At 34.8% G+C, this 23,469-nt stretch overlaps 3 protein-coding genes across 6 annotated transcripts; 1 reads left to right on the forward strand and 2 right to left on the reverse strand.

The window, feature by feature from the left end:
• Nucleotides 1-104: 104 nt before the first annotated feature.
• On the reverse strand, nucleotides 105-3,323 carry LOC133790597 (syntaxin-52-like). The gene is made up of 7 exons (XM_062228270.1): nucleotides 3,155-3,323; nucleotides 2,967-3,040; nucleotides 2,001-2,223; nucleotides 1,461-1,666; nucleotides 1,259-1,359; nucleotides 1,118-1,162; nucleotides 105-442 (listed from the first exon to the last, which is right to left on the reverse strand). The coding sequence occupies exons 3-7, from the start codon at nucleotides 2,216-2,218 to the stop codon at nucleotides 311-313; spliced, it is 702 nt and encodes a 233-aa protein (XP_062084254.1). The 5' UTR covers nucleotides 2,219-2,223; nucleotides 2,967-3,040; nucleotides 3,155-3,323; the 3' UTR covers nucleotides 105-310.
• A 145-nt stretch (nucleotides 3,324-3,468) lies between these two features.
• Nucleotides 3,469-8,718, forward strand: LOC133790599 (inactive protein kinase SELMODRAFT_444075-like). Of its 4 annotated transcripts, XM_062228272.1 has the most exons (12): nucleotides 3,473-3,573; nucleotides 4,427-4,481; nucleotides 5,527-5,593; nucleotides 5,673-5,830; nucleotides 5,913-6,007; nucleotides 6,076-6,608; nucleotides 6,694-7,302; nucleotides 7,402-7,565; nucleotides 7,684-7,760; nucleotides 7,861-8,008; nucleotides 8,095-8,244; nucleotides 8,378-8,718. In XM_062228272.1, the coding sequence occupies exons 2-12, from the start codon at nucleotides 4,437-4,439 to the stop codon at nucleotides 8,678-8,680; spliced, it is 2,349 nt and encodes a 782-aa protein (XP_062084256.1). In that variant the 5' UTR covers nucleotides 3,473-3,573; nucleotides 4,427-4,436; the 3' UTR covers nucleotides 8,681-8,718. The 4 variants fall into 4 exon arrangements, with proteins under 4 accessions (XP_062084258.1, XP_062084259.1, XP_062084256.1 ...); XM_062228274.1 differs by lacking the exon at nucleotides 4,427-4,481 and having other exon boundaries at nucleotides 3,469-3,573; XM_062228275.1 differs by lacking the exon at nucleotides 4,427-4,481 and having other exon boundaries at nucleotides 3,469-3,573; nucleotides 5,913-5,993.
• An 818-nt stretch (nucleotides 8,719-9,536) lies between these two features.
• Nucleotides 9,537-12,039, reverse strand: LOC133790600 (violaxanthin de-epoxidase, chloroplastic). Its single transcript, XM_062228276.1, has 6 exons — nucleotides 11,926-12,039; nucleotides 11,399-11,714; nucleotides 11,126-11,298; nucleotides 10,759-10,855; nucleotides 10,268-10,659; nucleotides 9,537-10,173 (listed from the first exon to the last, which is right to left on the reverse strand). Exons 2-6 carry the CDS (start codon nucleotides 11,684-11,686, stop codon nucleotides 9,672-9,674), a joined length of 1,452 nt encoding a protein of 483 aa, XP_062084260.1. The 5' UTR covers nucleotides 11,687-11,714; nucleotides 11,926-12,039; the 3' UTR covers nucleotides 9,537-9,671.
• Between the last annotated feature and the right edge of the window lie 11,430 nt (nucleotides 12,040-23,469).

Here is a 23,469-nt window from a genome sequence, read left to right on the forward strand (position 1 = left end):
CATATGTTATCCTTTTTCAATCATTTGTTCAATATTCGTTGCTTTTATCTGGCCAGTGAGGTGGAAATAGAGGAAAGAATAAGCACGAGAAAAGAAAAAAAAAAGAAGAAAAAAAATATTAAATTGTGCCAATGATACATCAAACAAGTAATTTAATTTATCCACAATTAAATCACGTAGGCACAAGAGGAAATTACAAAAACCATATACTATATTACAACCATTATGGCAATTGTCAAAGTCAAACCACACAAAGAAGCACAGTCATAGAAAATGCAGGCCCTGTTTTTGTTATAATCTCGTGATTCTACTAGAGGTATTTGACTAGCAGATATATGATAGCAGCCAAAGCCACAATCCCAACAACAGACAACAACATGCACATGCAGGAGCAACCACCCTTGGTGCGCTTGTTCATAATTGCCAAGGTCTTCTGCACTCTCTGTTTTTGTATAATAGAAAACAAACATAAGATGATGCTATTTTCAAATTTCGATGTATGAACTAAGGGCACGACATTTTACTCTGTTTTTGTATAATAGTACCGAACATAAGGGGTGTTGGTTTCAGATTTCGATGTATGAGCGTAAAATAGATAACAAAGATAAGATGATGTTAGTTTCAGATCTCGACGTATGAACACAACATTTTCAGCAAAAATACCATCTTTTGTTGAGGAATCGTTTAGTGTGATAGTTTCATAACAAAAGTAAGCATCTAATAATGATTTACAGGTGGTAATTTAGTTGTCTTTAGACATGCATTTTCTTTTCTCTCTCTTTGGCTTCCTTCCAAGTCGATTCATCCAATTATTTGGAGATGACTCCAAGAATTCCAAATATTCTAAAACTATGTCATATCCAAGTCTTCAGCATTGTGTACCTTAGAATCTGAATTATATTGCTACTTATTTTTTTTTTTTTGCATTTTAAAATTACAAAAGTAGAACAGAATTTTTGTCAGCAACATTCATCTTCACATATCTAAGAACAACAAAGGCACAAACAAGTTTTGACTAAGGACAGGACCGCAGACTGAAGGTATAAAAGTAAAGCACATGCAGTTGAAACAAGCAACTTAAGGCTTATTAGAATTATATGAGCAATGAGATTATTACCCGCAGCCTAGAGTCTGTAGTATCCACATGGTAGTCCAAGTCATCCTGCACAACAACATAGTTGCATTATTACTCGTACAGAGCAGAGTACATTTTAAAATATAAACAATCAAGGTGAAATATCAGAGACAAAACCCATACAATAAGTCTGGTGTGCAGATCTAGTTCTTCATTAACTGCCAGTGCAATATGCTTTGTGCTTATTACAGTTTCCTCCAACTTCTCAAGGCCTTCATCTTGCTCTGTTTCAAAGTTATGAATTAGAATTAATGATTAAAAAAAATCATAAAGAAACAGTAATACAAAAAGAAAAATATCGTTTCAAATAATTAAAGTGGATTGCCTTTCATAACTTGTCGTTGGAAACCGACAAGGCCATTATTGTCCAAGCCAGCTGCCTTGCTCATGGCATCAGCAGGCTTTATTTCTGGACCAAGCAAGCTGTCTCTATTAGCAAAGTTTGACATGTTCAATGCTGAAGCCATTTGGGAAACTTTTGTCCTAAGATTTCCAAGCATGTCTTTGCGGCGATTCATCTCTTTCTCTGATCTGTGAGCAGGCAATAAGCAACATTAACAAGTTTCAAACCAACACCCAGACTTCTATTTGTGAACTGAAGAATTTCCTAACATCACCATGTTCGATCAAGTGAACATTTATACAAATCAAGTTCAGTACTTCTTTAACTACTTCATGGAATCTTCCAAATTCCAGCTTATCAAATGGAAAATAGTAGAATCAACTTAATCAAAAAGCATAATCATTTTTTATCTAAGCAAACATCAATTCTATATTGGGAACAACATTTGACACCCTGCTAAGTTCCATGATATAATCGGGTTTCTATTTTATAAGTTGCTCAAATTCAATGAAGTTAACTTACATAGGCTGCTTCCCAGGAAGCTTAAATAAAAGGGACTGTAAACTATCAAGTCTAGTCCCTAAGATTGTAATCTTCCTCCTAATAGCAGAGGCATGACGCTGCAGTTCTGGGCCTGATGCAGGCAGTGAACTTCGTTCCGATATCATCCCATTGATATCATCAGCAAGCTTCACAGCTTCATTATATTCTTTCATCCATGAATCCGAAGAAGATGCCATCAAACCTAAAATATAAAATTTAATTTCCTATAAGACTCGCATAATAATCAGTAGAAACAACAAACAAAATAAGAATGTTAAGCATTAAGTGCAGGGAAAATATGGCTATTTGGCATTGAAATTATTCATTTTGGTTCACACAACCATTATTTATTTTTTTCTCTAAATTCAAGTCCTAGACTAACCCAACCCTACCCCCAATGCTTAGGAAAAACCCTAGGGGATTCTTTAATATCACAAAACAAAACAAGACATGACATAATAGGAATAATGCACACAATTCAAAACCATGGAGAAGCTACCAAGCCTAAACTTCTCTCCGTTAAAAGAAATGCACAAGTCAACTCAAGTAATGGTATAAGCACAAATCAAGATCAAGTTTCTAAATTGAAAAATAATGTGAGAAAACTCAATCAAAGAGAGAAACCAAACCAAATCACAACAAAACCTATTCATTCAGATAGACCATTATTATAAACAGTAATCAATTGAAATTGCTTTTCCAGCAGACATACTAAACAAATAAATTGACAAAATTACCACCTTTACCACCAATTTATAATACCCAAAATCTAACCAATACCAAATTGATCTTAAAACAACCAATACGAACCAAAATTGTGCACATAAACCAATACAAGAAACTGATCAATATTTGGGAAAAGTAAACCGACAATCGTATTAGCCATAAACAAAATCGAATTAGGAAGAATCAAAGGATCGCAAAAGAAGCCGTAAATAGAATTACCTGGTTTAGGGCTAAAATTGAGGTTCGATCGGATAATGGGGTTGACAAAAACAAAATTTTATATAAATTTCGATCTGAAATCAACAAAAAGAACAAAAAAAATAGACAAAACAAGGTCAGACCCAACGTGATTAAGAAAAAAAAATTACCAAAAAATCTTACAAATTAACAATAAAAACTATGAAGACCTTGTTATTTCATGCAATTGACGGAAGAATTTGGGAGTCTCAGTTGCCTTGGTCTTTGCCGGCGAGGGAATTGACAGAGAGGTACGACGGCGGACGGCTGGATTCTCTCTCTCACGCACGGCTGAGTGAGGCTTTTGAGTTATATGACCGGACCTTTAACAATTACTTTTTTCATTAAATTATTATTTTCAATTCATTTTTTTATTTAAATTATTTTTTTACGCTTATAATCATACTTTTACTAAAATACCCTTGCTAAAATAAGATAATAAAAAAAAAAATCAAAAGCCCGCTCGGCACGTTTTTATTTATACAACAACTCCAATAACTCATTCCATTTTTCACGTCCAACCACCGCCACTATGACGTCCGACCGATATAAACTCCGACGCCGGCGCTTTTGAACTCCGACGTTCAATGTGAGTTTGTACATTATTCATGATACTAGATCATTTCTGTGATTAGTGATTGTTGTTTGGTTGTTGAGGTGGATTATTCATATGAATTCTAAGTGTTTGATAAAATCTCCAAGTAAACATGTTTATTTTTTGAACATTTTAATCAATGATATGATTTGGTGTGTAAAGACAAGGCATGAATTTTAAAAATTGTAGCTACCAAGTTTTTTAGTCCATTTCACTTATTATATCATGAATAAATTTTTTTTATACATTTTTTATTTAAAGAATTTGTGATAAGCATGGTTGGTACTATAGCTTGAAGGTCCTTAGTAGTTGGAAATTTAAATTTAAACCATCCTAAATATTCTGATCATAACATAAATATATAGATAAGACCAAAAAGGTAGGACACTAAACCAGATAAAAATCTATTTTACATTCGATTTTTTAACAATTTCATTACACTCATAATAATAATAGCAGGGGATCTACAAATAGAACATGTCACAAAAATGTACAAAACTATAACCAATTATAGTTGGCTATTTTACCTCCACAAAAAGAAAATCGACAAATACATTACATCGAAAACGAGTTCAATGATCTGAGCAAAAAGAAAACGAATTCAATGAGACAGAGTTCAATGAGGTTCTCTCTTCTAGTATTCGTTTCAATAGAATACATTCATTTCAAGACACTTCATTATTCAAAGATACACCATTAATGAATACTTTATCTTCTTTTATTTGATTTAAGCATATTGTGAATATTTATGATCATTGTGTATAAGTTGAAGAATTGGGTACTTTATTCCATGGGTTAATTGGTGAATTTTCTATGTAAATCAAAGCTAGATATTCATATTTTTCAGAAATAAAAAGATGGTGCCAAATTATCATGTCAGAATCACATTGGAAGAAAATTCGGTATGTTATTAAAATACCATTTTTTAATGTGTCATTTGCATACTAAATTTCTTGTGACTACAACTGTACAATTGACCTGTCCATCAAGTTGACATGTCTTGGATTTTCTGCATTGGTTTTAAGGAGTGAGAAGAAAAAAATAATACATAATGTTTAATCTTAGCAAGTAAAAGAAAAGGACAAAAGCATAGTATAATATGATATTCAGATATTAAAAGTTACAAAGAGTCCAAAATTACAAAGAAATTGTTTCATTAGTCACTTAAATAAGTAGTTAGTAATATCTGAGAGCAATAATGCCCTCCCTCATAAAGGCAAAAAAGATCTCCCATAGATGTCCCACTAACTCTATCATTAATTTTCCTGTCACTGTGTTATCCTAAACCAATTATTGTTAAATTTTAGTGGTAGGTAATGGGAATCCAAACAAAAGAATTCCAAATTCTTGGTTAGGTTAAAACTCTACCAATGGATCATATAAAGTGAAATGATAGCAGTAAAATGGATGAGTATAGAGGAACATTACAACATAGAAAAGGTCCCCATAATAAATAAACAAATAGTTATAGTTGCTATATGTGATAATTGTTATGAAAAAGTCGAAGTGAAAATTCCAAAGCTTTGGTTAATGATTGACACTTGCATCTCCCTCCAAATACTAACAGACAAGAGAAAAAACATTTCGAAGGTTTCTCTTATCTTGCATAGTGGTGTTTTGTGGATCTTCTTGATTATGTCTGTCTCATACTTTTTTCCTTTGGTTCATTCTTTGGAGCCCATTTAACAGTCAACCTAGAAAATAGAAAATGTCACAAAAATGTACAAAACTATAACCAATTATAACATTGGGTGCCAAGGCATGTCTCATAAGTGGCATAATAAAAATATTGAGATTCCATTCAGCAACAAAAAAATGGATGGAGAGGTTATTTTAGTGGCAGTTGATGCTAGTAAAGAAATCACAGATTATGCACTTGAATGGGCAGTGATTAATGTGGCTAGAGCTTCAGACACTCTAATCCTGCTAGCTCTTCTTCCTTCACAGACATCTTCTTCTGCAGCGAGTCCAAGTATTCAATCACATCGTTCAAAAACAACTCAGTTCTTCTCTTGTAAGTCTTTTTTCTTTGAGAATTGTTCTTTTGGATAATGCTATCGATTTCAGCATCTCACCAATTTTTTTGTATTTAGGCCTGCTAAACAAGTTTGGTATAGGCCACAACAACGAGGGTAGTTCTAATGATGATATAGTACTTATAAATGGGGTTGATCATGATGTTTTGCATAGAGTGAACAGTGTTTGTGCTGATATGATGCAACAACTCTGCTCAGCTCTTGATCTAAAGCTGGTAATATGCTTCTCTTTCTTCATAAAAATCTTAAGAATAAAAACTTCTGAGTTCATTCTAATCCCAGCATGCATTTTAATAGGTGCATACTGAAGTAAAAGTTGTGACTGATGCTCAATTGGGAACAGTTACTTCTAGAGCTGAAGAGCTTCAAGCAACTTGGGTAATTTTAGACAGGTATTCATATTTCTTTTGAAAGGTTTTATAGATAGTTAAACTTGTTAAAACTAGACTTTCAATTACAGACGCTTGAAGAGAGAAAGTGATCATTGCCTTAAACAACTGAATTGCAATATTGTGCTCATAGACCATGCAATACCAAAGATCCTCAAAGCTGTAAATCTTCCAAAAGGAAAGAAACTTGTTAAGGGCAATCATCAAATTGAAACAGAAACGAAAATGCTTGGTTTGCTTCCAAGAAAGGCTCCTGAGTACACCAGTACTACTACAACTGGAAGCAGTCTAACTACTCTGAGTGAAATTTTCGACACAGATGTTTCACTCTCAATATCCAGTACAGATAGAGGTCATTTCAACAAGCACAGCCCTTCAACTAGAAAACTTATTCCATGCAAACAGTATCTTGATCTTAATTCCCAGTACTTTCCTGAGAAAGTAGAGGCTCAAGAAACAGTCAGCAAGCCTCATTTTCACAGTAATTTCCAACCATTTGAGAAGGCATCGAGTCTTATCACTGGTAAATCACATCCCAAGTCATTGGCCAATCCATTGTATGAGAAGAATAAAAGCTATGATGTTCTTTCAAAAGATAAAACTGGTGAGATATTCCCCTCTTAACTTTTTCAATAAAAATTGCATCATTTTACCATTGAGTTACTAAGATTTGCAATTTTTTGAAACAGACATGGATAAGGTTTATGATACTAATACACAGAAGTCAATGGTTCCACCTAGAAGATCAGCTGACTTACCGCATCTGAGGAAAACTCAAGAGGGCATTTACTCTTCAAAACAGCTGATAACTACAAGAGACTCTTTAACTGAGTACAAAAGAGAAGATTGTGAACCATTAGTACCCTCCACTTCACAAACCATGAACAGAATCTCAAGTATAAGAAAAGCCATGTCCTTATATACTAAACACCCGCCAAACCCTCCACCTCTTTGCTCTATCTGTAAGCATAATACTCCTATTTTTGGCAAGGCCCCCAGGAAGTTCAGTTTTAAAGAGATAGAAAGAGCAACAGACAGATTCTCAAGCAAAAACTTCTTGGCAGAAGGCGGTTTCGGTCCTGTACACAGAGGGGTGTTACATGATGGTCAAGTTGTTGCTGTCAAGCAACATAAGATGTTAAGTGCTCAGGGAGCATCTGAATTTTGCTCTGAGGTTGAAGTGTTGAGTTGTGCACAGCACCGGAATTTGGTGATGTTGGTAGGTTACTGCACTGAAACAGAATGGCTTCTGGTGTATGAGTTTGCTTGCAATGGTTCACTAGACAAGCACTTATATAGTAAGATGATCAAGCAAAAGAGTTTCCAAGTTCTTTAAACTATTATGTTTCATTGATAGACATAGCTGAAATTCAAAGAGAGTGATTAATATTTTGCAGGGTCCCAAGAAAAAGAGTTAATGTCTTGGAAAAATAGAATGAAAGTTGCAATAGGAGCTGCAAGAGGACTGAGGTACCTACACGAAGATTGCCGAGTTGGTTGCATTGTACATAGAGACTTAAGACCCAACAATATTCTCCTTACTCATGACTTTGAACCAATGGTCAGTTTTTTTTCTGACTAAACATACTTTATTTTCTTCGGTATACTTTCTTGGGGAGACTTTTCTTGACTCCCCATGTTTTAAAGCCTCATCATAATGGTGTTTTTTCTATAACTAGGTGGGAGATTTTGGGCTAGCAAGATGGCAAGTAGATGGTCAGTCAGCCGAGGAGACTCGGGTTATTGGTGCATTGGGGTACTAGACTCTTCTACTTCCTACAAAAAATCTCATCTCACACCTATAAATCTTTTTCTTTTTTTGGCAGAAACAAATTGAATGGGGTATGCTTTTGTAGGTACGTTGCCCCTGAATACACACAGAGTGGGCTTATAACAGAGAAAGCTGATGTTTATGCATTTGGGGTGGTTTTGTTGGAGCTCTTAAGTGGATTCAATGTCACTGAATTTTCAAGGAAAACAGGACAACAATTTGTATCAGAATGGGCAAGTTAACTCTTTATAACAACAAAAAATTTCTTGAAGAACAATAACATTGGTATTTATTAACTTGGAAAAACTATACGCTGCAGGGCTCGCCATTGCTTGAAAGTATGAAAATCGATGAGGTCATAGACTCGCGGTTGGAGAGAAATTATGAAAAGAATGAAGTAGAATGTATGATGTATGCTGCAAGTTTATGCATCTCACCTCACCCTGAGCAAAGACCAAGGATGTCAAAGGTTTTCTTTTCTTTTTTTTTTTTTTAGGATTTTATCATCAATTAGAGTGACTTTCTCCTATATTTTTGTTCATTTTCTTTCTTACTGTTTCCTTAGAAAATATTCTGAGAAATATCTGTGAACCCTTCTCTAGGTATTGAAAATATTGGAAGGAGATGTTCTTATTGATATGGCTTGTAATTACGGAGGGTCACCCTCTCTTTGCTCACCGCAAAGCATAAACAGTAGCCAAGCTACTGATCAAAGAACAATGCAATCGACATTGCCGAGTAGTAACACACTCAAGCCAGTGCCTCCCTCAAAAAGAAGTGAAATTCTAAGCACTGCCTGTTGTTTGAACCAGCTGGACTCCAATGTAAACCAAGAATATGAAGCATACTTGCAAAATTCACTAGCCAAGTTTGTTCAGAACTTGAATGGAAACTATAAAAACTGAAATTTATAAAGCTGAAGTGCAATTTTTTTTCTTTTCTATGCTCATTTTTCTCAAGCTTTTTTGCTTTGGTTATAAAAAAGAATAAGCATCTGGGGTTAGCAAGCTAGAACGAAAGATTTTGTATAATAACAATATAATTTAAGATCTAAGTAGTCCATGATGGTGATACACTACAGTAGTGTATCTCAATAATCAGATCAATATTTAGAGGTTAGGAAAGGAGAAATTTGATTGAAAATAGCAGAAAAAAAATCAAACACTTCCAGGATATTCAAGAGACCTGGTTTCTCTCCAGCCTAGGGCCCAATTACAATAGCTCAGACCTGCCTAACCCTTCATTCTCATCCCATTTATTCCCCTAAACTTACCAAACAAAACAGACCCCAAAACAGAAACAACAGGTAACTAAATTCACTAAACTCCCATAAACAACCCTTCCCAAATCTGCTCATTAATTACAATATCTCCTAGCATATTTGTACGTATTGCTAGTCTATCAGATGGATGACCACACCATGCATATATATATATGCTTCTTCACTGGAGCTTATGCCTTGAAACACCAATGGCTTTCATTACTACTCATAACCCCCAGCTCTAGATATTGTTTCTGAATAAGGCCATGTGTAGCTTGCCTATCCTTCAGCTTGATATGAGAATTGACTGGTTTAAGTTTTATGTTCTCTAAGTAACTGATCCAAGACTCACTTTTTCGGATTGACTGTACTTTATACATGAACAATACTGTACTTTCATGATACTCGCCATTTCTCAAAATGGGCAACATTTGAATGACACATGGTTTGATCCTAACTAGCTGTAAGAAATTTATTAGGAGGAAAAAAGAAGTAAAAAATGATACAAAAGAATTGACTGTTATATATCTTCTTTAGAAACTTGTAATAAATATGTAGTATTAGCTTACATTCTCCAAAAAATTGGAGTGTAAGAATTTGGTGCAATTCACAATGTCATCTTTTTTTCTTTTCAGTTATCTGAGCTTCCTGATAGGCAGTGCTCGTCCGAAAAGTTTTTCTACCTCAGTTGCTTCCATTTTCAGCTGTTCTAGTACTTCAGACTCTTCTTTGCTTAGGCTTTTTATGAAATTCTCCTCATCTTGTTGAAGCAATTTAAAACCCTCGGTTAACTTCTGAAATAATGTCAACTCAGTTCTTCCCACCTTCTCTACTTCACCTTCTATTTGTTCAACTTCCTCTACAATAGTCCTTTCCCCTTCTTCTATTTTCTTCTCTAGCCTCTCTACTAGAGGAGGCTCAGGTCCACAAGTATTATCTGTTCTGATAAATGTGCTCAAGTCCCGGCCAACACTTTTAGCAGCCCTTTCAAGTTCAGGAACAATACTTTCTGGCAAAGTTGAACTTCTTGTGTATATAACAGCACCACCATAGCCATCCCATGCATCATTTCGGCCACGGTAGTATACAAATATGTAATCATCTGGTGTGTTTTCTATCTTGGATGACAGAATGTACCTGCAAAATATCACATTGCCAATACTAATGACAAAAAGAAGAACAAGAGTGTTTTTGCGGCTAATCAAGAACATTATGGATATAAATGAATTACCAGTCATCTTGATAGTGAAGATACTCATTGCCATGATTGTATAGTATTCCAGGCTGCTGAGGATCTTGAACAAATCTCTGTGTAGCTGATCGAGTGAAGAAGCCGCCATCTGGAGTTTTTATTCTCCACGTTAAATTCCCAACAAGTTTGTCTGATTCTTTGTGGAATTCATGCAATTGGCAATCAAAAGTATCAAAGGTAGGATTCAAGCCACTTGAAATGAACCACTTTCCATCAAACTTTGCAATATCAAAGCTTTGAACAAGAACAGCAGGATCAGGAACAGGAAATTCGCCAACATCAGATTTCCTGGGCACACACTTCTTTCTTGATACTGCACATTCGTTAAATTCATCTACAACACTGTTTTCGAACAAGTCACCACATTTAATCTGAAAAATGAAGAACAATATAAGACCAAACATACCCTCATTGAATATATAAACTAGAAAAAAACAATGACTTGACCAAGAGAAGGTTGCAGAACTCGCCTGGCATTCAGTCTCATCAGGTCTATTGTTGCAAGTTTGAAGACAAGCAACATTGGCAGCACAAGATGGGTTTGCAATGCACTTTGCAAGTTCTACCCTGACACAAAAACTCTAGTGTTTGAATTAAGGATAGATACAAAATCACATAGTCTACTAAGGCATATTACCAAAACAATCAATCTCATTATGTAAGCAGCAGATAATGCTATAACTATATCAAATAAGGCTGCCTTTGCCTTTGCTGGAAAAATAGAAAGAACACTGACAAGCATAGGTTGGACAGTGGTATAATCCTAGTTAGTACCAGCTAATCTAAAATGACTAACAAAAATGTATATTTAATGTATAAGAAGTTCCACCAAGTTACCTGCATTCCTTCAATAAGCAAGAACATGTTTTGAGAGCATCAACAGCATTGGCTGAAGGAACGAGCATGAAAGTGCATGCCAATAAACCAATTAATTTCATCAAATGTAACTGACTCCATTCTTTAAGACCATGAGATAGATTTTCAACCAGAGAATTCATCACTTGTCTCATCTTGGAAAAAGAAGAAGCAAAACAAAATTATATATGATGAGGAAATTAGTTAAGGCAATCAATAACCCAACATTACCCAAGTATATGTACCAAGAATTACCTCAGCTTTATTAGCACTACTCATGGAAAGTGATGAAGAAATCTCCTCTCTTCTGCTAAGTAAAACCCTTGACCATTTTGACCTCAGACCACAAAAATCTCTACCAGAAGTTTTCAGATGCAAGTATCTGGACTTTTTACTAGTAGGCCAGAGCTTCACAACAACACGAAAATGAAGTGCCTTTTTCTGGTGAAACCGGTAACTATTTCCCAGACCAGACCTCACACAAGCACTACCAACACTGTCATCTCTGATAGATAAACATGTAGAACGAGCAGCCATGGCCATAGTAAAGTGTTTTGACCTCAAAAATGACCTGAAGACAGTTGATTATACTCATTATAAACAGAATGAATGAATATATACACAAACTTCACTAATGCAATGAATTACTCCAAATAAATCAAGAAAAGGACCAAATTAAAACTTGGGTCAATGTCAGAAAATGAAAATTTCAAGAGATAAATGTGGTTTTGAAGAGTATTGCAACAAATGCAGCCAAAAAGAAGAAAACCCAGAAAACTTACCCATGAAAAAAGAGAAGAAGACGTAGATGGATGGCGCCAAAGGGTGATTTTGTAGTTGTTGAAAGCCTTTGGTACGGGTGGAGTGAGTGAATCAGTATGGATTGAAAGATAAGAGCAACTTATCGTGTGGAAGTAAGCTGCTTAACGTAGTCCATTTTTTATGCAAGAGTAGGAGACTGACCACGTGTGTATTTTCCACGTACGACAGGAATTAAGGGACCAAACGACACTACTATGAGTTTTCAGTTTATAATGAATAGCATTTAAAAAAAATTTGTGCGACATGTATGAGAATGAGACCACCAAAGAATAAAGACAACAATTTTTTTTTAATATTCTTATTATTCTTTTTGTCTAAATTGTTTATATTATCCAAATGATTTTTCTTTCGTTTAATAATATGAGAATGGCTATAGGGTACTTTTGGTACCTAATACTATAAGAATGTGACAAACTATTATTAGTGCAATCTAATATCAGGTGTCACACATCTGAATTGAATAAGTAGTATAAAGTATCGCTAACCAACTATAGAGTAATATCTTATGTAGTGTGTAGACACCTTAAAATAACAAACAACAACATTTAATTAATATTGGACATTACTCTTGTCATCTTCTACTACTACTTCTTCGCTCATCTCACCCACTATCATTTTTCATCTTTGGAACGACTAGTATGATTAGTTAGAGATATTATGTTTTACCAATTAAAATTATTATATATTTTTTTTTAATAAAATATTATCAACAAAAAAAAAGAGTGAATTATATTTATTAAAACCGAATAACTGTTCATTGGTGTATTTATATAAAGATTTATGTTAAAATTATTGAGTTTTGTATGTATAGAGTAGAGTGCACGTAGAACCTACCTCTCCCTATTCTTATTATTAAGTTTCAAATTATTTTTATTATATAATTTTGACACAAATTTTAGACAAAAAATAATAGTCCAGCACACATTTTTAATATTTTTCCAAACTTCTAGCCAACACACATTTTAACATTTTCTCTTAATATTTTTATTTTTTAGTAATGAAATATAACTCGCCACATTAATCTACAACTATTTTATTTAAAATTTAAAATAGTAATTTAATTTTAGAAAAAATAGAAAAAAATATTACAAATTTGAAAAAAATAAAAAATAAATTATTCTCTTATTCATACTAAAAACTTATAAAAAATAAAATTTATGAATTAATTCAGTGGTTCATATTTATGAACTAATCCACTTATTAATGCACTTGTTCATAACATGTACTTTCCTTGTGGTTTTGTTTAGAAAAAATAATAATTAACATTAATCATTTTTTAAAACAACTTAATATGAAAATTCCATATTTTTCATTTATATAATTGAAATAAAATATTAACACTTTATTTCAAATTGATGTGGGAGCTGTTGAGCTAAACTCAACTAAATTAATTTAAATTTTATAATAGTTTGAGTCGGAGGAATGAGAAAAAGAGTTACAAAAGTTCTAGACAGCCATTCAAACAAATGCAGAGAAAGACACATTCACAGTTCTAATTCATTTCTCTAGAACTTCAAAAGAGCACTCACATAGGTCTCCTATTTTTTTTTTTTTTATCATTTTACATAACCAAAACTTCACTTTTTTTATTTTACCTCACAATACCATACACCAACTTCTCTATTTTACATCACCAAAACTCAACTTTAATAGTTTTTTTATTCATTTAAATATTCTCTCATGCTTTCAATAATATCTCTATACATTTTAAATTTTGTAATATTTATCTATATATTTTCAAATATAATTGTACTTTACAATTAAAAAATAATAATTATAATTTATTTTAAATTAACCAAAATTTATAAAATAAACTAAAGTATAAATTAATTAAAAAATATAAAAATAATAAAAATACTCATTATAAATATTGTAATAAAAATATATATAAAAAATAATACTTATATTGTAAAATTTAACAAATACCTAAATAACAAAACAACTAAATAATAAATCATAAAAAATAATAATTAAATATCACTACAAAAAAATGTAGTATTACTAGCGGAGAATTCCACCGATAATAATAGATGTATCCGCCGGTAATTCGCCGCCGGTAATAATCGGTCGGTAATTAGCGGAATTACCGGCCGACTGACACACCCGCCGGTATTATATTAATACCGGCGGATTAATAGAGGCGGGTCTCCGCCGGTGTAAAATAACACAATCAACCTCGGGTTCCGCCTCTATTAATCCGCCGGTAATAAATTACTAATATTAAAATATAATAATTAATTTTATTTTATTTCATAATAAATATACATATAATACTTATTTAAAGATAATAATATTTAACATAAATTAAAATTAATAACACAATTAATATTCATCAAACAAAAATAGCATTATAATTAATCATAAAATTAACATAATAAAAATATCAATTGTCTCATTTTAATTACATATGAACTAATTATAAAATAAACATAATAAAATTTCAATTGTCTTAATATAATTAAAAAATGTAATCTAATTATTATTGTTTTGATCGGGCCAACCAGGTGTAAAATATTCATTAAGGTCAATATCTTGATCACCAATATTAGGGCGCAACAATGGTGGTGAAGCAAACTATGGTGTTGGTGGTTGAGGGTAATATGTTTGTGGAGAGTGTTGCTGCGAAGATGATCCAAATTGTCGAGTATGTGGTCGCGCCGAGGGAGACTGATGCAATAAACTCTCAAACTGACCATACCTCTGCTGCTGCGGCGAACTCACAAATTGACCATATATCTTCTATGGTTGTTGCTGCTGCGATGAATCCCCAAAGTCACGATGCCTAGGATGTGATGTCTGAGATCCTGCATGGACGTCGTGGTAATAAAAAGGAGGGGACTGGGAGGAGCGTCCATACATGTTTGGATAATTCTGTTGAGGTGGAAGAAAATGTTGTTGTTGTTGTGGCATCGACTTAGGAGGTGGATTTTGAGAAGATATGCCACCTTCAGGTTGTGATGGTAAATATCGTTGCAGAAGGCTTTCAAATCGCAACTCAGTTTCTGTACTGGTATGCTGAGGATTACCAGATGGACCTTGTTGAGATTTCAACATCCGGATCTCTTCACGCATTGACTTCATCATTTCCGCCATAGTAGCCGTGTCTTCTTGAGGCGTAGGAACAGGTTGGGCCTGTGATTGACTTTGACTTGTGGAGCTGGAAGCTGATTTTTTCCCTTTGCCTTTGCTGTAACCTACTCCCCTTTGAAAGTCAGACCTCTCTCCAAGTACTTTACTCATAATCTCGTATTGATCGATCGACAAGGAATCAGTAGTAGATCCAGTTTCAGATCCCTCCGTCGGTCCTTGAGACTGGCTTTGAAGTTGTGCCCTCTCAAGCTCTTCCGTCATTTTTTCCTATTCATAAAAAAGTGTTAGAAACACAACAATAACATAGTTTAATGAAAATAATAACACAAAAGTTTCTCGAGTTGCGTTGTTGACAAATTTTTTTGTCGATTTTCTCAAATGGCTATCTTTCCAAGTATCAATAACATGTTCATCAGGGTTCGCCTATACAAATGTAGAGATAGGAAGTTAGAATGTAAAATTTTGTTAAATTAAATTAATATTTTTACTTACAAATTGGTGACGCTTAGCTGTCATCGATTTTGTGCCTTGCGTCGATGTATACTTCATTTCTTTTCTATTTTTCTTGTTTTGGTTGGATCGCGCAATAAATTTTGGGCTAAAAAACAACTGAACAATATCTTTCCAACCCTCCTTGGTGCAATGGTCAGGTGGGGCAATGAGAACACTCTCCAAATCTTCCGGCTTAGAGTAATATTTTTTGAAGTGAGTATGTCTGATGTTCTTTCTCTCAGAATATCTTTTGTGCATCTCTGTGTGGATAGTTTTCATAACTCTCTCGGTTCTGGATGACCATCAACATTATAAAAATGCTACATTAAAAAATAACACGTTAGTTTAGTTTGTAAATGATTTTCATAAAAAATTTATACCACAAGACTTGTTCTAAATTTTTACCTTCATCTTTTATACGACTTGTTCCTTAAATTGTTGAGGTACATCAGCAATATCCAAGTAATCTCCTGGCAACAACAAGGTGACTTGGAGGCCTATCTTGCGGACAAAAGCTTGGTCCTCCAAGCCAAGCACTTTGTCTGTCCTAGGATCAAGCTGAAGATCTAGTGGTTTCCCAGCATTCCGCCTTCGAATTTCAAGTGGTATGTTATTAGCCAGGCCACGACCATTTCTTCTCGGCACTTCAGCTATCCACATTTTCAACAATAGCCAAAATTTGAAATATTAATATATATTAAACATTCATTAAGCTTGACTTTCAAGCTATGAACAAAATTTTTAAATTATTATTAACCTGACTCGCAGGAAGAGTGTAACGACCCAAAATCACTAAGGTGGCTTAAGGGCCTTGGTTAGTGTGCCGAGAGGGCATAATTGGTTTATGTGTGAATTTATTAAATTAATGTGTGATTATATGATAAACATGTTATATCGCTATATGAATGTAAATGTGAGTATATGTTATATCTGTGAGAACCACATTATTATGTGGGTAAGTCTGCAGCATGCGACTCGAGGCGATCCTAGGGAGCTAGTTAGCGGGAAGTCACAACGGGGCTTAATATTTGACTTGGGGCAAGTCAATGGGTACTTCAGGTATTAGATGATTATTTGGGTTATCGGGTTATGGAAATAAATATATGGAGATATATTTGAGGTTAGGAAGCCTAGGCGAAAATATTGGGGAATTTTACCATTTTGCCCTCGGGGACGTTTTCAGTACCCCGAGCCTCGGGATTGATTTAATTAACTAGGATTAGACTAAGTAAAATAGAAGTCAGTGGAATAAAAACCCAAACCGATCCTTTAACATTTCTTCCCCTCTCTTCTCTTTTCTCTCCCAAGAAGGCTATAGAAACCTAAGGGAATTCAGCTGGAAATCTTGTGATTTGAGCTGAAGTCTGAGAGATTAGCTCAGCTCTAACCAAGGAACACTCAACCAGGATCAAGGTAAGAACTGAAATTTATTCTTGAGTATTAGAATTCTGAGTTTTGGCTGAGTATTAAAAGTGTTTATGGTTTTAATGTTAATGATTGAATTAAAGCCGAGAACCCTGGATTTTAGCTCAGGAATTTGTTAAGGAAGTGGTTCATCAAAGGAGGTAAGCTTCAATTCATAGTCTAGAGCTTAAATTCTAAATTTTGCATGACTGGTTTTTGAGTTTTTAAGTTGCTGGGTTTCAGAAATCAAAATGGGATTCTAATGAGTTTTTAAGCTGGATTTCTGTTGGATTATGTTGTTAGAATCAAGTTAAAAGTCTTGTGGTTAATGGGTTTTTGAATTAGGCTACTTTGGGGTGGTTTTGAATAAGGTTAGGATGTTAGAAATTGTGGATTTTCTGGGCACGAAGGGTTGGGCCGCGGCTCTGTTCTAGAGCATTGCGGCCCTGCGAAGCAAGGAAGAGCCAAGGAGGCTCTGCAGTGGGGAAGCGCCGCGGCGCCACAGGGCAGGGCCGCGGCGCGTGTCTGTCTTCATAGAGGCTTAGCCTCTGTTTTAGGGGCGGGCCGCGGCTAGGTTTCAGGGGCCGCAACCCTTATGGGCATTTTTTTTATCTTTTTGAGGTTTTAAGAGCGGGAACCTAACTTAGGGTGCTCGGGATCGATTCCACCACCGTGTTTGGTGGAATTCGAAGTCCCGGAAGCTAGAACTCCACCCAGAAATATTAACGTGATTATTAATAGTACTCCCTATCTTGGTTGTGACTAGGTGTTAAGCTAGGGCTCGGGAAACGGATCGTGCTCGAGAGGCGTCGCTCGTAATCAGTGAACTTGGAAATTAAATGTAAGAAAACTGCACCCGGTTGTGGAATTATAATGGGACTAAGGGTTCCCTATTTTGTATGCTTTGTAAAGGATGGTATTATGCCATGAAAACAGTAAACCAACGGCCTAAGAGTGCGAAGCTTACACCAGCGCATAGGGCGCGGCTCGGCCACTGGTAGCTGAGGACAGCTTGTTATACACTGAGCTCGGTTTAAGCGGGCCGGAGTCAGTGGGATAAACAGAGAGTGCGACCTTAAGTGTCGACCCTGACTATTATATGATTTGCTTGCTATTATTGTTTGGTGGATTGTTATGCTGAATCATTGGGTGATGATTAGCTGACTCATTAGTTGAATCTCCATGCTTTGTGAACATTGTGGTATGTTATGTGTATGAACGTGCTTAAAGGGTTATCCAAATATTATTATTGCTTGTTATGTGATATGATGTGTTTTCTTGCTGGGCCTTGGCTCACGGGTGCTACGTGGTGCAGGTAAGGGCAAGGGCAAGCTTGGTCAGCCCTGATTTGGAGAGCTCTGAGAGCAGAATGTACATGAACAGCTGCTCAGCCGCCACGGTTGAGAGTGAGACAAGAACAGGAGAACCAGAAACATCTATTTTGCCTTAGGGTGGCTAACGATTGCTTAAACTCAGGAAAATTTGAAAATAGACTTTTAAACGCTATTTATTTTGGGATCCCATATGTAAACATTTAATTATATGGGAAGTATCTTTTGAGGCCAAAACCTTTTAACCCTAGCACTCTAATGATTTTAGACTTCACGTTTTTAACTGTTTGACTTGATTAGCAAGTCCTGCATCTTTATAAACACACAGTGTAGTGGTCTTGGCTATCCAGGGCGTTACAAAGAGGGTACTCTACTAGGATCTGGCGGGTCTAGACCACCACCATCTCCGCCGTGAGAGGTGGCTATATCCGCTGACATTGTACTTAGGAACAAAAATTATTAGTTAGTATTAAATTATTAGTTAGTATCAAATATCACCAATGGGAATGAATAAAATGATTATAAGTCCCATATATTTTATTTTAAACGATTTTCTTTATTACAAAAATATAAAAACTATGTAGAATAATCACTATCACTTTCATCATTAATTAAATTAACATCAATCAGAGACACATGATTAACATCATCTTCACAAATATCAACTAGCAATTCATCTTCTTCATCGACTTCTTCTTCGCCTAAGTCGTCATTTATGAAATTATCATCCAATTGATTAGCAGGTGAATTTTGTATAGTGCCAATATATGTTGCAGGTTCATGAGATTCCATAACCAACTGACCGAGATCCACGGTCAACACAAAATTTGATGAGCTTCTGTCATATACAACATCAACATCTGCATCAGCTTCATCGTCCTCGATGTCCCAAATTTGACGATGATTGACATCCTCAACAATTTTCCAATGTCGGCCTCTAAGTAGATCATCGAGATAGAATACTTGCTTAGCTTGGCTAGCAAGTATATAAGGCTCATCTTTGTACCATTTGCTACTGACGTTTATACTGGTGATATTATTTTCAATGATTGTTTTCTTCTTGCTTGGATCAGTGTTAAACCATTTGCACCTAAACAATGCAACTGAATATGCACCAGTGAAAGATTACACCAATACTTCTTGAAGCGCGCCATAATAGTTAAAACCTTCAGTTCCCGCAATAGACACTCCACTATTCTGTGTGGTGCGCTTTTGATCTCGGTCGTAAGCGATAAATCGAACACCGTTAACTATACAACCTTCGTAGTAGGTTGCCAAGTGATCTGACCCAGATGCTAAAGCTAGCAACTCATCACCATTCTCTAAAGATCCAAGATTGTGCAAGTCATATATCTAAATAAATTAATAAACCTATATTAGAATGACAAAAATATCATTACAACAATAAAGGTTTAAAAATAATCTCAATTTTAACTTCTTATGAAACCACTAGCGAAAATTTTTCTTGTGTAAAAAATTATGACCACCATCTGGGTATTTCAGTTTGATCTCTACTAGGTGTTCGCTGTAAATTTGAATGATTTGACCATATTAGATAAAAAAAATTGGAATGAACATAAATTTCACTTTAAAGGGAATAAACTTACTCTAAGTAATCCTGAATTTCAGGAGAATTGTCAAGTATGAACCATTAAGCCATTTCACGAGTCGCAAGGTCGAAAGGCTTGAGAGTTCCCTTTGTCAGGGGACGACATTGAGATTGAAACACAGTAAGGTGTCGTGGGACATACACTTCATCTTCATTGCAATCAAGATGGTTAAATTTTGTTTCAACCCCTTTGAAATACATCGAACAAAATGTCAAAGCCTCATCAGCAACATAGCCTTCAGCTATCGATGTTGTGAAAATTAAAGCTACGCAAGTATACGTAATCACTTTTGTAGTTTATTTCGGTAAGACCGATATCGTTCCCACGGAGACTGATTATCAAGTACCAATAGTTTATTTTATTTCTATTTGGTAATCAAAAATTGGAATTTTTAAATCTAAAATAATGAATAACAGAATTAATTGAAAAACAACAAAGAACAATAATCTTGCAGCAAACTTGATTCAAATATATATAAGAAATTAGGGATTCTAATCTCCTCTACTATCCACTTTATTATTCATTAATGCAATCACAGAGATAATTCTTCTCATTAAGATGAAAGACATGCAAACGTGTTAAATATTCAGGTTAAGAAATATAAAACTCGACCTAATGCAAATGCTCTATATTTCTATGAGAAATCTAAACAATAGGGAGCAATGAACTCAACCCTAAATCACATAGGCCAATTTGATACTCTCGTTCTAAATTGAAATCTATGTCTATTCAATTTTAGCATATCCAAATCTCACTTCTCATATTTTGATTTGAATTCATAAATAACATGTAAAAGGTGCACAATCAATCACATACATAATCAACACAAATTGAATAAATCTTAAATGAAGAATAAATTAAAAAACTTGCATTAATTCATAATAAAGATTCAAGAGATTCAATTAAAAACCCTAAATAGAATTTAGTTCATGTTTATCATTAAGAAATCTATAAACATGAAATTAACATAAACTAAAAGTAAAAAGAACAGAAAAGAACTCTAGATGATCAATCCAATCTTCATCCAAAGCACTCCTAAGCCTCCTCTCCCAGTCCAGATCTGCAAAAGTGCCTCATTTTCTCTCCTTAATTGTAATTTAAACCTAATTAGCAATTTTTTAAACATGAAAGGACCAAAACACCCTTAATTAAAAATCTACGTTTTTCTCATTTGTAGACGTATCCTGCGGTCGTAGGATGTCATTCCTGCGGTTGCAGGAATGCTCTAGAAATGCCAATTCTCTTGTGGACTTGCGGTCGCAAGACACCCTTCGTGCGGTCGCAGGAAGTGCTTCGAAACACCGTTTTCCACCAATTTTTGTCATTTTGTAAATTTTTCCTTCATGTTTCCACACCTAAGTCACCTAAGCCCTTCGACACCTGAAAACATACAAAAACCAGCGTAAAATAGAACAAAGCAAAATAAACATCTAATACTTTACCTAAAAAACACATAGATAAACAAGTCTAAAACTCGTTTATCAAACTTCCCCAAACTTAACATTTGCTCGCCCTCGAGCAAAGAAAACAAGACTCAAGATAAACTAAACAAATAAATACAGACACTACTAAACAAATGAATCAGGATAACCACAATTTTTAAGCCTAAAAATTAATGAAGGACAAGCATATATAATTTTCGAAAAATAACTGACAAGTCATCCAGATTTTCAATCCAACCACTTCTTCAACTTACCTTAACCCATTGATCATTTTTGTCTACTGAACCATGAACAATAAGTAACACATATTTATTGTCAATCCATCAAATCCCAAATTTCCATATGCTTGCTAACTTATTATTCTCCACTAATATAAATCAATGCATGTTCAAAAATCAAAAGGTCTTTTAAAGCTTGTATTGAGAGACTTAGGTAACGGTAGATAAAATAGTCATTTAGGCTCATATATACCATAAGCATATAATCCAAACAAACCACACCTGATATCCACATTGTAATCCAAACAACCCCAAATTTTCCTTTATTTTCTAAGATTGGGAAAAATTCACACTAGATGTATCTTTTTTTCTTTTATTTTTTTTTTCAACTACACTTCCCCAAACTTATGTTTTTCAATGTGAACAAACATAAGAAGTGTAGTTTATTTTCAATCTTTTTTTTTCGAATTTTCCTCTCAATCTTTCCTTTTATTTTTCTATTGTCACAACCAAATCACACAATAACACCCATTACAAATCAATCCCCATTTATATGTTTATATGCTCATGGTATAAATCAAGGGAATGAAAAAAATAATAAGTGTTCAATTAGGCTCAAAATAAGTGGTTAACAATAAAAAATTATACGTTTAGGCTCGAAAAAAGGGTAACTAAGGATAAATTAATCAAGGATGGCTTGAAAGGCTCAAACGTTCCAAAAAAAAAAAATTCCTAAATCATTTTCCTAAACAAGCATTGTCTATGATTTCGGCTCAAATAATAAGCAAGCAAGTTCTAGAATTGTTCATACAGTCTTTCCACATTCAAAATTCAGCAAGTATAAATATATTTAAATGAAAGAATTTACCAATCATGATCAAATATTCAGTTTTACAATGAATTAAAGTAATCCAAAAAGGTGGTCAAACCAAGCACACAGATTGTTTTTTTAATAATCAAATATAGTTTTCTCGAATTATATTACAAGTCATTCACGTATTCTCATCGACTAATCATTGTTATCTTGATTCAACAGACTCTCTAGATACCCTAGCACACAACACAATTAACACACAAAACCAAACACAATTTAACAAAACACCAAACTAAACAGAAACTTGACTCAACTAACCTGACACAAATAACTAACATAATTCCCTCTTCCCCAAACTTAACAAAAACATTGTCCCCAATGTTTAAATAAAAGCTAAGGAAATGAAACTTACCTGACTCGACTCATGATGAAGGTCCCATGATGAAGGTCCTGCCTCGGCATCCCCCTCAGGTGGAGGATACCCTGATTAGTAGTGAAAAATTCACATTTATTGATTTTAATAGTCAAAATAAATTAAGTTTTAATTAATCTTTTCATGGAACTAATATGATTTATTTTATAAATGAAAATATTTGATTATGATTTAATTTATTGTTATTTTGTAGGAATTAAAGTTGTATTTTGGCACTTTGAAATGAAAAAAAAGAAAACAATTAAATCTGAAAACAAAGAGGAAAGAAATGGCATTCTTGAAAGATTATTTCTCTAAATTTGGCCCAAGACTTCATCATTCCTCAACCCAACACCCCAAGCCCACAGCTGAGCCGAGCCGAGCCGAGCCGAGCCACGCCGCCACCTAGCCGAGCCGCCTGCCACACCTGACATCTGCACCTGCCAGCCGCCTGCCATCTGACGCCTGTCAGCCGCTTGCCACCCGCCTGTCAGCCGCCTGCCAGCCTCCCTGTCAGCCAACCACGCCCCGCCACGTCGTCAAGGGACCAGCTGCCAGTTTTGTCCACATGCCCAGCTAGCCACGCCAGGTGTCCGCCTCTTATTGGTTGCGGCTGGGTCAATGGACCGGCTGCCACCAGCCCATTTTGTGTGCTCTTTGGGCCTTGGACCTCCTATTTTGAGCTTAAAAC

This window comes from Humulus lupulus, chromosome 7, assembly GCF_963169125.1.
Source record: "Humulus lupulus chromosome 7, drHumLupu1.1, whole genome shotgun sequence".
Taxonomy (NCBI): domain Eukaryota; kingdom Viridiplantae; phylum Streptophyta; class Magnoliopsida; order Rosales; family Cannabaceae; genus Humulus; species Humulus lupulus.